This window comes from Pholis gunnellus, assembly GCF_910591455.1.
Source record: "Pholis gunnellus genome assembly, chromosome: 2".
Lineage (NCBI taxonomy): Eukaryota > Metazoa > Chordata > Actinopteri > Perciformes > Pholidae > Pholis > Pholis gunnellus.
In genome coordinates this window covers 9,243,870-9,257,419 of record NC_136536.1, presented here as the reverse complement: position 1 = coordinate 9,257,419, position 13,550 = coordinate 9,243,870, and the positions used below count along the sequence as shown (strand labels likewise).

The following is a 13,550-nucleotide window of genomic DNA, read 5'->3' as shown; positions in this document are numbered from 1 at the left end:
AATCTGAATTAATTTCCTTAAAAAGCTGACTCAATGTCCTCTGCAGTGGCACAAGAAGAATGTGTAAACGGGGCAAGAGACATATGGAATGTGAGGTGGAAAACTCTCTTAACACCAACAGAGTAAAAAAGAGACAAGCTGTTTTAAATCTCCTTAGACATTCATTTATTGCTTCATGATATTCAATTAATGAAATGATGAACATTTGACCAATTACTGCAACTCTATTTATTGGGGTGCAGAGAAGCAAATAATTGAAAGGCATGACATTAATAATGGTTGCACGGATGAATGGCCTTCCAAAAAGGAGCAGAGCCATCATTAATGTTAGTGGTTGCACTGCTACAACACAAGTAACACAGTGTCCCAATCCATACTACATGCATACAGTATGTATTATGTACTAATCTTGTCATACAATACTGTTTTAAGGTTTAAAAAATATAAAAAGCCTTGTACAAACAGGAAATGATAAAGAATGTACCCTTATGTCAACATCTTTTCTTTTTTACTCCTGCTTTAAGCAAGTCTTTCTTGCAAAACAGAGCTTGATCTCAATGAGACGACCTTAATGAATAAAGGTTTTACTAATTACAATTGATTACCTGATACTCATCTGGTACTTGAGATCTTTACACCTTGAAATCGAATGAGATTTTAGATCTAAATCCATGGTTGTAAATGTACTCGTAAATTGTGTGCATGCAATCACACATCGTTTGCGGTGTTACTGCAAGTGTGTCTTTTACACAACTCTGATAAACAAATGAAGTTCACTTACCAAATGCTGTCTATGCTGACAAATAGTTTAATCCCAGTACATCAGTTCCAGTAAGAACTCCAACCGGATCCGCCGCCGGTCGGTTGTCGGTTCGGTTGTCTTCCGCTGCCGGTCGGTTGTCCGTCTTCCGCGGCCGGTCAGTCGTCCGTTTTCCGCCGCAGTTCGGTGGTCGTCTTCGACCGTGGACCGGCCAAGGGCGGGCCGCGGTTGTGGAGCTGTTTCCCTGCGAACGTGGTCGTAGTTGTATATCCACTCGAGTCTCTCCAAAAGTACCGACGCTCAGTTAAAATGAAACACATTCCCAGCCATAACATGTGCAACGCTTCTCCTACGCTGCATACAAATCATTTTCCTGGCTGGGTCAGGGCTGCTAGCTGTGGGGTCGTTTCTTACTGTCCAGTTTGTTCAGAAATGTCCTTCTTGAGAAAAGCGTTCCCAGTAACTCCGCCACTAAATCCGTTTCTCCTCCTTCCGCCATTTCATATTAAAAAAACAAAGCTAGGTAAAATGTCTTTCAAATATTTCCACTTGAACTCTGTCTGCTACAACCAAAGCTCTAGCAAACATTAAGTTTCGCGGGCACATAGTCACGTGCCCGCCCACTGACCAATCACAGCACACTCTGCACCTTGCTGGCAGAAAGGCATCTGGACTCAGAGCTGCAGTAATGCTGACGTAACTAGGCCTGCAAACCGCTCTGGTGCGTCCATGAATCTCAAACTAAAGATCTGATTGGTTGAATCAACAATATCGTCCCCATTCAACTTAAACTGCACATGGCGGCACTGGGTGAGTCTGCAGGCTGGGGCCTCTCTTCTTACCTAGAGACACAGAGGTGAAATCTGATTGGATAAAAGCTCTACTTAAAACAAGCTGCACTGGAAGCAGAGCAACTGAGGAGCACAGTAGCTGTGCAATGAGAAAATAAGATAATGGGAAAAATATTTTTATAAATTATAATACATATAAGAAAAAATTAAATGTATTTAAGAAAAAATATTAAATTATAAAATAGCTATAAAAGCTGATATATATATACTAAGTATTTCAAATTATCTTCACCTTTACCAGCTGCAACATTAAAGTGGTGTACACATTAAAGCATTGATTATAATCCAATAATCTAACATCCCATTCTACATAATGATTACTTTTACTTTTTGGAAGTATATTTTGTACTTTTTAATTTAAGTATACTTAAATACAATTCTGCATGCAGGTCTTTTACTTTACTGTTTTACTAGTGGTACTGCTGCTTTTACATGTTGTACTGGACATGTTAACATGCATATAATCTGAGTAAGTCTTCCACCACTGGGCTTCCATAGAAAAAGCACTGATAAGATGAAAGATAGCCCAGTAAAACAAACCATCATGAATTGTACTATTCAGAGACTCGTGTCTTTCTTTACCATAAATTATTCTACACCGCCATCTGCTGGCAGGGAGGAATATCACATCTCAAGAGCTTTTATTTTGAAGTGTGGAGTCCTGCAGCTGTTGTTAAACCTCTGTTGACAGTGGGACGAGTGGGACTACAGGTTAGAAACCCCCTTTTACAGCGCTTTAAATAAGCTATCGCTCATTAAAATGCATTGTAACATGTCAGCTACGATAGACTTTAAACGGGCGGTTAAATCGTGTTAATTTAGCTGAGGCGTCGCGAGCTACTGTAGCAGACAAACTGCTAATTTAACAGTTAACGCTAGCTAGCTAGTGAGCTCAATAGAGGAAGTGTGTGGCACTGCTATGTAGCATTCAGCTAGTTTGACAGTTAACTAGCTTAACGCTACGTTTTAATGTTTTCGAGGCTTTAGACTAAATGATTATTTAACCAAGGACAATTGTCATCACAAAGGTCGCGATTTAGTTAGCGTTAGCATTAAGTTATCTTCAGCTAACGTTAGTGGTGAATGAGCAGCTCAACTAACGTTACGTTAACGCTACTGGACTTCAATAGTCAAAGTTTCTCAATGCACGATTGAAGTACGTTATGGTTGTCATTTAAGAAGCCATAGCCAGCAAAATGATGGATATTTTACCACTGTGTCAATGTCTTCTAATTGTACTCGTTGTTGACTATTACCAAGCTAGTCGTCTCACTTAATTAATTGAGTTCAATCTAACAGCAGCTCAGTCTGTCTACAGTCTGTGTTGTCATAAAGGTTCAGTGGTGGAAGACATATTCAAACCCTTTACTTAAGTAGAAGTAGTACTATCACTATGTAAAAAAAACAATCTGTTACAAGTTGGAAATCCAGGATTCAAATGTTTACTTAGTTAAAAGCAGAGAAATATTCATAATATATATTTAAAGCGTCAAAAGTAAAAGCACTCATGCAAAAATGCCACTTTGAGAGCACCATATGTATTTGTTATCGGATTAGAGTAGAAGAGAAACAAAATACAAGTAGCTCCAAATTATACTTATTTTCCACCACTGGTTTCTTGTAACATAACAAACATATCTGTGATTGAAAGACTACCTCTTACTCTGTCCTCTCTGTCACAACAGCACTGAATGCTGCAAGTCACAGGATGGACTCCAGTGGGAAACCCTCGACTGTGCAGATCGTGGTGTTGGCCACCAGCTCAGCGCTGACTGCACTCTTCTATTCTATTTACAAGAGCCGCGCTACAACAGTTGCCAGATTAAAGGTCAGCCACATTTCAGAGCACTCTGTCTCAGTCATGTGAATATCAGCAGTGTGCTCATTTATTGCCTGTTATGTTCTGTATGTTAATCTTTCACTGTTTATTTCCACAGGAAGCCAAGAAAGTCTCCATTGACCAGGATTTGAAAAACCTCCTGTCTGAGACTCCTGGGAGATGTGTCCCGTATGCCGTCATAGAAGGTTTGTCCGGCCACCCTCGAAAAGCCTAAATAAAGACTCAAATGTACCATGCATAATTATTACTGTAGTTTTACACCATGTCCTGTTTATTTTTTACATGCTGCAGGTGTAGTGAGATCTGTGAAGGAAACTCTAAGCAGCCAGTTTGTTGATAACTGCAAAGGCGTGATTGAAAGACTGACCCTGAAGGAGGAAAAGATGGTGTGGAACCGCACCACTCATCTGTGGTAAGTGAATTAAAGGGTTTATTTATATTAAAGTGCATACAGTCATTAGAATGAAGGCACGATTGAAGCTTCTATGGCAGTTTGTGCTATTGTTTTTAAGTCCAACTCACATTAAATAGCGTTCAAGGACCATTGTGACTACAGCGTACATATGTGCTCGGTAAATCACATGTCATGTGAAAATAAAGTCCGAAACTGAAAGGGAGAAATGTTATATTAGTTTGGTTCATGATGATACCGATAGTTCTCAGTCTGCGCGGATAATATAACGAGTTTTAATACAGACAATCAAATATTACACAACAACACTGTTCTGTCTTAGGCAACACACATTAGCTTTTCTGCTAAATTCTTATCCAACTTAAAAGCAGCTACTCGATGAATCGATAATGAAAATAATCATTAGTTCCAGCCCTGAAACAAATCATGAATACTTGTGATATTTGTGAACAGGAACAACACAGAGAAAGTCATCCACCAGCGCACCAACACAGTTCCATTTTCTCTCGGGTCTCACGACGACGATATCGCTGCCGCGGTTCGGGTCATACGTCCGCTAGACGCTGCCGAGCTGGACCTGGAGACCACGTACGAGAACTTCCACCCCACTGTCCAGTCCTTGTCCAACGTCATCGGCCACTTCATCAGCGGGGAGCGACCCAAGGGCATCCATGAAGCGGAGGAGATGCTGCGGCTGGGAGACAGCGTCACGGGTGTCGGAGAGCTGGTCCTGGATAACAACCTGATCAAGCTCCAACCTCCCAAACAGGGCTTTCGTTATTTCCTCACGCGACTGGACTACGAGGCTCTTCTCAAGAAGCAGGGCAACAGCGTCAGACTGTGGAGGATTCTGACCGTTGTCTTTGGCGTCGCCGCTTGTTCCGCACTCCTCTTCATCCTGTGGAAGCAATACTTCCGCCACAGAGAGAGCAAGAAGGAGAGGAGCATGCTCGAGGAGTTCAAGGAGCAGCAGAAGAAACGCATGCGTGAACTCAACGTAGAGGAGAGCAGCGTGTCGCCCACCAGCTGCACCGTCTGCCTGAGCCGCGAGCGGTCCTGTGTGTTTCTTGAGTGTGGTCACGTGTGTGCCTGTACCCAATGCTTCAACGTCCTGCCAGAGCCAAAGAAATGCCCCATCTGCAGGGCGACGATAGACCGGGTGGTGCCTCTTTACAACAGCTAATGTGGTGATACACGTAAGAAGTCTGCCTTTTCATTTTACAGTCATAACACAGGAAATATGTCTTTGACAAACCTATTAGTGGTGCATTTTGTTGCCTTTTTTTTAAAATACCGATAGATTAACGGTAGGTGTCTGTGCTCAATCATATTCCCCATGAAATGTTCAAATGAACTTTGAAACCTGTGAAATCAGAGAAAATGAAATTCCTTCTTTGCTTTGTCGAGAGAAAATTCATATTTTGGTCGATCTTAGAAGTTAAGAACCATCACTTTTACATTTTTACACGTGTCCACTTCAGAGCGAGTGCACACGCACACAGTTAAGCCCTTCAGAATACACTTTAAAGGCGTATTTAGCTGTCAGTAAGTGGTGGTATATATTGACAATAAAGTCTACATTTTGTAAATGACACAATAGAAATGTTTTTTCATTATAAACACACAGCTTAATGTGCAGCCAACGGTCTACAGTTCTTATTATTTTGCCCTCACGCTATTAGCTGGAATTAAGTTCAGGAAACTTTTTTTTTTTGCTCCTGCTTGAATTTTGTTTTTCGCAACAAAGGTAGAAAAAGGCCGAGCTTGGCCCGCTACGTTGTCGTCGAGTCACCGTCTCGTTCTCACTTTTTACATTTTGTATTGGAAGCGCATACAGTCTATTCATTCTACCTGAACATTCTTTTAATTATGGGATTTCGCTTTGGTAAGTTGTTCAAGGTTGTGTTTTGTGCAGCGCAGACGAGCCAGAGGGAAAGGTTGTGGTTCACACACACAAAAACAGATCTCTGCAAGTAAAGCATGCGGTCGGGTACAAGCTTCTCTCAGGTTGTTTGGGAGAAAGGGAACAGGCTGACCCTGCCCTGTTTTCTTTTTTTCTTTTGCTCAGAAAGACATTGAGCTCATGTTCTACCAGCATTGAGCTCAGAGCACTGAGTGCGCTGACGTCACATGTTAAAGGGTCCTGCACAGGGGCGCCCTCTGAACCATCACAGACTCTGATCGTTGGACTTTCCTCTGTGTCTATGTGCAACAGAAATCTTATTAAAGAAAAATGCAACGTAGACCAAATACTCAGTGTTACTCAATCATTGTGTAAAATATAGACACACGGAGGAAGCAGTTTGAAGGAAAATGTAGAGTTCTGCCAGCAGAGGGGGATGTCTGCCTGTGAGGAAAACCAGCGATTGAAGATTTGGAATCCAGAGAACACGAATAAACACAAGATGTTGAAGCCACATGCTCCCCCCAATGCAAGCAGCTCTTCTCACCTCCTGCTGTTTTTTCATTTATTATTATTTGACCTCATTTCAAACTGGCTGTACATTGAAATATGAGGAACAGAATATATGTTAAAAGCCATTTATCCAAAGGCAGTTTCTAAGTATAGCTTTGTGACATACAAAGTGACATACAAAGTGTTTCACTGTGATCCAGCCACATTTTAAGACATTCTGTCTATAAGGCTGGAGAGGCTGGAGAATAAGCTAAAGCTTGATTAAATGTTAGGCCAGCAGGGGATCCCTCTCTGGCTCTATAAAGCCATATTGAGGCAGTTTGCACAGAAGAATCCCCTTTTACTTTCAACTGATTCTGTATTATTAAAAAAAAATCCATTCTATCATTCCACGTCATCCCATGAATGTTTTATTGTACATTGCATTGGGGTCTTGGCATTATTAGTATTCAGCAGCTTTCCCACGGATAACTGTTTTTTTGGAGTGAGCTGACGCCGGCTGGTCTCTGGGAACCTGAGCTAAATGTCAGATATACAGTGTAATGAAGCAGAAAGAGCATAATGCACTCTATCTCGTACTGTATTGATGGCACTAAAAGCCTCATCACGGCCACTTAGCTGTCAGTTTCATAACTGACCCTGAGCTATTCTTACAAATATTCATGTCAGTCCATTTCTTGTGTTTCCTGTTCCATTATTTCTTGCATTGTTTGTGTTTGTTATATATGTGTTTGCCCTGCTTGCAGCGTGGCTCTAAGGGGCTGGTAATGAGCACATCTCCATAACCTGTTTTTATGCGCATTTACATTTTGCTTATTAAAAACCTGAGGGGAATAAATAGTCCAATAACCCATGACCTGCATGTGACTTTAAATGGCCACTGAAGCTTCCGCCGGAGAGACGAAAACATCCGATCTGTTTGGACCAATCAGGAGACGGTGACCCTCCTCAAGCCACGTAAACACTGAGCCAAAGACTTTCCCTCTGTTATTCCCCAAATGAGATTCTGAATTTCAGTACCACATGAGGAGTGTGCAAGAACTGCATGATAAGAGCTATAGAGCTGCAGGCTGTTTACATCTTTTCAGCATTTACTCTCAGATTAACACCAATTTTACATTTTTGTAGAGATCACATGTTGCACATGCACCAGTTGGCCCTGATTCAAATCCTCAGAATTCACACAGCCGTCTGGTCCGACACACAACAGGTTGGATATCATTTTCGCAAAACAAAGATGATCTGAGACGGTGACATTAATCAGGCGAATACCACCTGAGGCATGACGATCTGAAGAACATTATGGGATTACTGTGTAATCTGCTCCGACAAATTATAGACGCTAAATCATCAGATTCATATTTATAATAATAATGACACAGTTGATTTCACTTTGGTTTAAATATATGAATGTATGAATTGAATGTCTTTTTATAGAAATGTCATATATTATTTTAAATTATTTGTATTCTGTTATACCGCAGTGCACAGCTATGTTGCAATACATAAAAGGGTACTTTAAAATACTGTTAATTAATTTCACTTCCAAATGAGAGGAAATTTCTATTCATTTGCCTGAATAAAATCTGAGTATTCAGGAAGCTTTCTGAGTCCTATCATTACCATCATTATTTGCATTACTCCAATTTCATTGTTTTCAAGATGAAGCTGATACTACAGGGAGCTTGACATAGTCCATGCTTCTGACTGTAGGATTCTGTTGTGGTTGAAGCCACGCATGCAGGGATGGAAGAAGTATTCAAATCTTACATGAAAATTGCAATACCAAAGTGTCAAAGTACTCCATCACAAGCCCTGCATTCAAAGTCTTAGTATTATCAACAAAAGGTACTCCAAGTATCAAAAGTAACAGCACTTATTATGTACAATGGACCCTTTTAGTGTTATATTATCAATGTATTACTAATGTATTTACAGGTAAATAGCACTTTAATGTTGACACTAAATATTGAGGATAGCTGTCAAATCTAGTGTAATGTAACGGTGAGTGCAATATTTTCCTCTAAAATGTAGTGTCAATCCATCAAATGGAAAGAAGTAAGTTCCAGTACATTAAACTATACTTGGGTACACACCTTGAGTAGATCTACTCAGTGACACTCCGTCACTGCATTCAAGTGTGAGCTTGGCTAATGGGTTAAAACTTGAGTGATCTATTTTTAGGAATAATTCATAATGACTAAAACGGTTTGGTCCGTCACTAATTCTTTACCCTTTAATAAGACTTTTTTCTTTCTCTCCTGATTGCGATTACATTATGACGTACAGACATGCAATCATTAAATCAGCCAATCGCAGTCATACCAATGTCCTTTTCACTCAAACATGAGGTTCATCTAAAGCAGGGGTCCCCAAACTTTTTCCTGTGAGGGCCACATCACTGAACATATCGTTTGACCTAGGGCCCGATCATGGGGGGGGGGGGGGGGGGGGGGGTGCTACTCGCGTGCCACTCGCAGGTGAGCGACCGTTGCATCGTGCACGCGGATCGGGGCGGAACACCGCCGTGCGCGATACAAGCGCCCGTCTCTTCTACTTCTTCTACTCTTCTACTTCTACAGGGTGCGCGCATGACAGCTCTCATCTCGTTCGCCCCCTGGTGGTTGGCTGATTAAAATTCGATTAAATGTGCAGACTGAAAAAAAATCATAATGCGTCTCTGGTATTGTTCAGGGGGCCGGACCAAATGTGGAGGCGGGCCGCATCCGGCCCGCGGGCCGTAGTTTGGGGGCCCCTGATCTAAAGCATGAGTGAGTCACAGTATATTACTGGCTGTTTGCTCATTCGCTAAATCACACTCAAGTAATGGCTCATGAAGCGTGGCGGGTATAGACTTAATTTTATATATATATATATATATATTTATATTGGGAATATTTTTATTTAAAATGTTTCAAATATAGAATAACATTACAAGTCATTCCCACTCAAACTCAACAATACAATACATAAGAATCAGTAAACAAGTATATTAACATCAATGATAAAAATGGATGATCAATTATTTTCTGATGCCTAGTTGTCACTGAGATACCTCAACCATTAAACCTGGACGTTAGTATTGACTTATTGGAGCCAGTTCAAAGGTATTAAGCAAGTCCGCCATTGATGGAGCTAATGCTTTCATGTATTAAATCAAAGTCTGCCGGATCGTTAAAAATACTTCATATGTTATCTTCACGGCATACGTGTTTTCCTTTAACGGCATACGGTTATTCATTTGTGATTTCTATTTTGATAGAGAGAGGAGGGAACACAACGTACTGTACATGTTAGAGTCTGGACACAGCAGCAGCAGAAATATCAAAGATGTTTCCTGAACTCTGACTTTCCCCAGGAGACAGAGCTCTGCGTCTAAAGGGATTGGTGTGTCCATGATTCGGCTTGTATCAGGGTGTCACATAAATCACATCAAATTTGTTCCCGTGAAGCACCTTTGTCATGCCAGGTAATATCATTTTCTCACCCAGACTTTTTTTTTTTTTTTTTTCAGGAAGGGCTCTCAGTTACTAAACATACATTACAAACAAAGTGTTTGTTAGATCGACCATATTTCTCTTTTAGCTGTTCAAAGATGGCATTACTATCACAGTGCTCAAGGTATCTTTTCCCTTTATCCTGCTAAACATTTTTTTTATTATCATAGATCATTTGTGTACTTCATTTCATATTAATATATTTTCTATACACGTGAAACTAACACGTACCCATGATAAAGCCAATACATACCAATAGATACAGTGAATAAGTCAGTTTATAAATAAATACATAAATGACACATATTCTGAGACACTTTGGACCAAAGCAAACTAAACATCATTGTTGAGTTTCTATGCAGCACTTCTGACGGACCAATGGTTTCCATGGGAACTGCTCATCATCCCCGAAGTTGAGACACGTTTCAATTTATTTTGCCCCACGACCCGCCTCCGGACTCGCTTTCAACCGCCACAGTGTAATCACTTGTGTTTGTTCTGTGCGCTATTTATGAGCACATTAATCTGTTGTGATATAGAGGCCGAGATCAAATTAGACGTCAGCTTCCGTCCTTGCAGCCAGAGTAGGTTTAAGTAGCTGTAATGCAAAGAGAATTATTGGCACACTGAAGATTCACTGTCAGACAGACCTGTGTGAAATATGGAGGAGCATAATGACGATTGTGCGAGTGGCGCTCAATGAGAGGTTTGATGATCAGTGAACAGAACTAACCCGTAATCATCACATATTTATCATGTAGAGAATATACGAAAGGAAATTATGTAATTTCAAAAAGTATAAATGTTCTCATGCCCTGTCTTATAATCAGTAGCCTAGCAACAGCACGTGCTTCTATCTGGTAATTTTCCTTAGATTGTGTATTTGATAAATGAATAGGCGCGCTATGTTTGCTGTTTCCATATGTAATATCACAATGCACCTGAATAGATTTACCCAACTCTCACGTGTGCTCTTCAAAGCACTTAACGGTCTGGGTTGAGTCTTGTTTGATCTATGAAGGAGGGGTGAGAGCGGCTATGAGCAACACTGTAATAATCATTTTTCTGTTTTCCTTTTCAAATGTCTCTCTCTCTCTCTCTCTCTCTCTCTCTCTCTCTCTCACGCCTTGCATGTTTTATCTTGTAAAGGGTGGACATTTTTTAAATGAATTCTTGTCATCCTAATTGCTAGCGCCCTCTTTAATTTTAAGGAGCCATATTATGGCAGCTTTTGTTGTTAATGAGGCATGTGTCCGTGTCACATGTGCTGGAGAAATACAACCAATGCCGTGGATGTCCCCTTGACATAACATTACCTACTGAGCCAGGTGGAATTATACTGCATGTCCTGAACTATGAGATCTACTGGAGAAGACAATGGGCCTCATTCACTAATACGTGTAAATTAGCAGAGAGGTGAGGTTGTTGTCAGCGAGAAGCATGGCTTCTAAAGCAAGGAAGCATAAGACAATGGTGGGAGTAACCGTCCATTCATAATAAAAACAATGAAAACCAAATCTGTTACTTTTCAATTTTGGCATTCTCAATTGTACGCTACGACTGGGAGACACAGTTTTTATAGTTGAATATTTGAATCATGAAAATAACTGATGAGGATGAAAGGGTGTCAATTGCATTGTTATTTAATATGTGTGTGTGTGTGTGTGTGTGTGCGTGTGTGTGTATGTGTGTGTGTGTGTGTGTGTGTGTGTGTGTGTGTGTTTACATTTTTCAGCAGGTCTGAAGTTGTCTGCAGAGTACGAACACATTTGGAAAAGAAGTTATTGATAAATCCTAGATCTGAGTGTGAAACGCTTGGATGCACGGTTTAAGCACATATTTGTGCGTGAATGAAGCTCAACGTTCATTGCGAATTACAATAACTAGATGTGGTGTGTACTGTACTGTAAAGTGTGGAGCAAAAAGAGTTAAAAGTCACCTACAAATAAGGTACAGTCCAAACCACAGTGGATGGAGAAGCCATTGAGAATAAGTGCCACGACGCTCAGTATCGAATTTCACACAAAGTGCCACTGGGGAGCATAAAGAAGGGTCCGAGCATTGATCCTTGTTGTTGTTGACCCCTTGTTGTTAGCAGCGGGAAAATAACAGCTGTAGAACCTGTAACTTTGGTGGTAGTTATTTTATTACATGCACCTGCAGAGCTGATCATAGCATCAACATTTATAAAGACACTAAGCTTTCAACACCCTCGAACAGTCAACAATCATTTAAAAAGGCACACACAGCAAGTTGAAAGGTACTGCACTATACAACCGACCGAGTACGTAAAAAATACAATTTATAACACTTACAGCTGCACTTAACTACTGCAATTACAGCACAAAAATATTACTATATGACATCTACTGTATTTGTCATTTCAGAGAGCAAATACTGCACTACTGGCTCCAATGTGGCAATTCAGTCATTAAACATCATAACATAAACACACGTGTTCATGCAGAAGGATTTATGCAACTCAGTCAGAGAGGAAAAATTAAGAAATACCTGAGTAAAGCAACACTGTGATGGGATAAGAGAGTCAATCAATAGAGAAATATGCCCACAGAGGCCACACACAGATTCAAGAAACAAATAAAAAAGAAAGAAAGGGTATATTTCAGGAAAAGGGCCAATCATTACCCACGCAGTTTATACTGCAATGAACAGATCTACATTTTCTGCCAACTTTAGACCTTGGTCAGGCACTTGCGGTAAATGAGCTGTGAGCATGACAGAACTAGCGGGGCTCTTTCATCTCTGATCTCCAGAGCAGGACTGCCCATACTCCTCAGGATTAGGTTGCACCAGCTGTGAATAAAACCATGATTAAGTTTGTGTGTATCGACACTTCCTCATTTGTAATTAACGAGGGTTAGGGGGACTTTTTGTTTGTACTATTCGACTGCAGCTCAGTCGATTTTTCAGTATTAGCTGCACAGGGTATTGCAACTTAATCATGTGACACACAGCGACCCAAAAAGAATTGTTCCCAAACACATCGTTGGAAAAAGAGCGTCTGTAAAACGGTGAATACATTTTTCTCAGTGCCCACATGAATTTGATGCAGTGTAGAAGAGCTGTATGATTATCTCCGCCAGGAGGATCGGTGGTGTGTGTGTGCGTCCGGGAGTGAGTGTGCACCTCGGCTAATCTCGCATTCTGCTGCAGCAAAAACTGCATAATAGATTGGCTGGCCAGTTATGGCTGCATGCTCAAGTACTTCTCATGGTTGCAGTGACTCACACTTGTATTGCCTGTTGTCTGCTGACTTCTCACTCACTTCTCCATGTCTAGACACGCTATGGCGTCCACAGATGTGTAATATTTAACTCTAGTTGTCCAAACAGGAGAGCCGGAGCATTAAAACATTGGTCCTCAGATTTTTTAATAAAACTTGGTTGTTTGTTTTGCTCTGCGGTGGCAGTGAACGATCAGATCAGATTTCATGTTTCTCAAGAAATCAACTCAAAGTGAACAGAAAACAAAACAACTCGTACACACATTGCTGAGTACATCACCGCCACTCAGCAGCTGCTACGCATGCATACAGCTCGGTGAGTTTAATTTAGTTTTTAGCAAGTTTGTATGAAATGTCGTATTCGACAACTTCGAGCCGTTTGCCTGCGTACATCGCAGCTTGTTTTTAAGTTTGAATAAGTGTGTTTTACGATGCCTTACAGCCCATTAGTCTCAAGACCAGTGGAGTCACCCAACTGTGGGTTGTATTCATTCAATCACACATTACAGTAGCGGTTGTTGCAGACACAC

The 13,550-nt window shown here is 40.8% G+C and overlaps 1 protein-coding gene across 1 annotated transcript; it reads left to right on the top strand.

Moving 5' to 3' along the window:
* Positions 1-2,256: 2,256 nt before the first annotated feature.
* mul1 (mitochondrial E3 ubiquitin protein ligase 1) lies at positions 2,257-7,880 on the top strand. The gene is made up of 5 exons (XM_079166677.1): positions 2,257-2,322; positions 3,297-3,439; positions 3,549-3,636; positions 3,743-3,863; positions 4,317-7,880. Exons 2-5 carry the CDS (start codon positions 3,320-3,322, stop codon positions 5,044-5,046), a joined length of 1,059 nt encoding a protein of 352 aa, XP_079022803.1. The 5' UTR covers positions 2,257-2,322; positions 3,297-3,319; the 3' UTR covers positions 5,047-7,880.
* Positions 7,881-13,550: the final 5,670 nt, after the last annotated feature.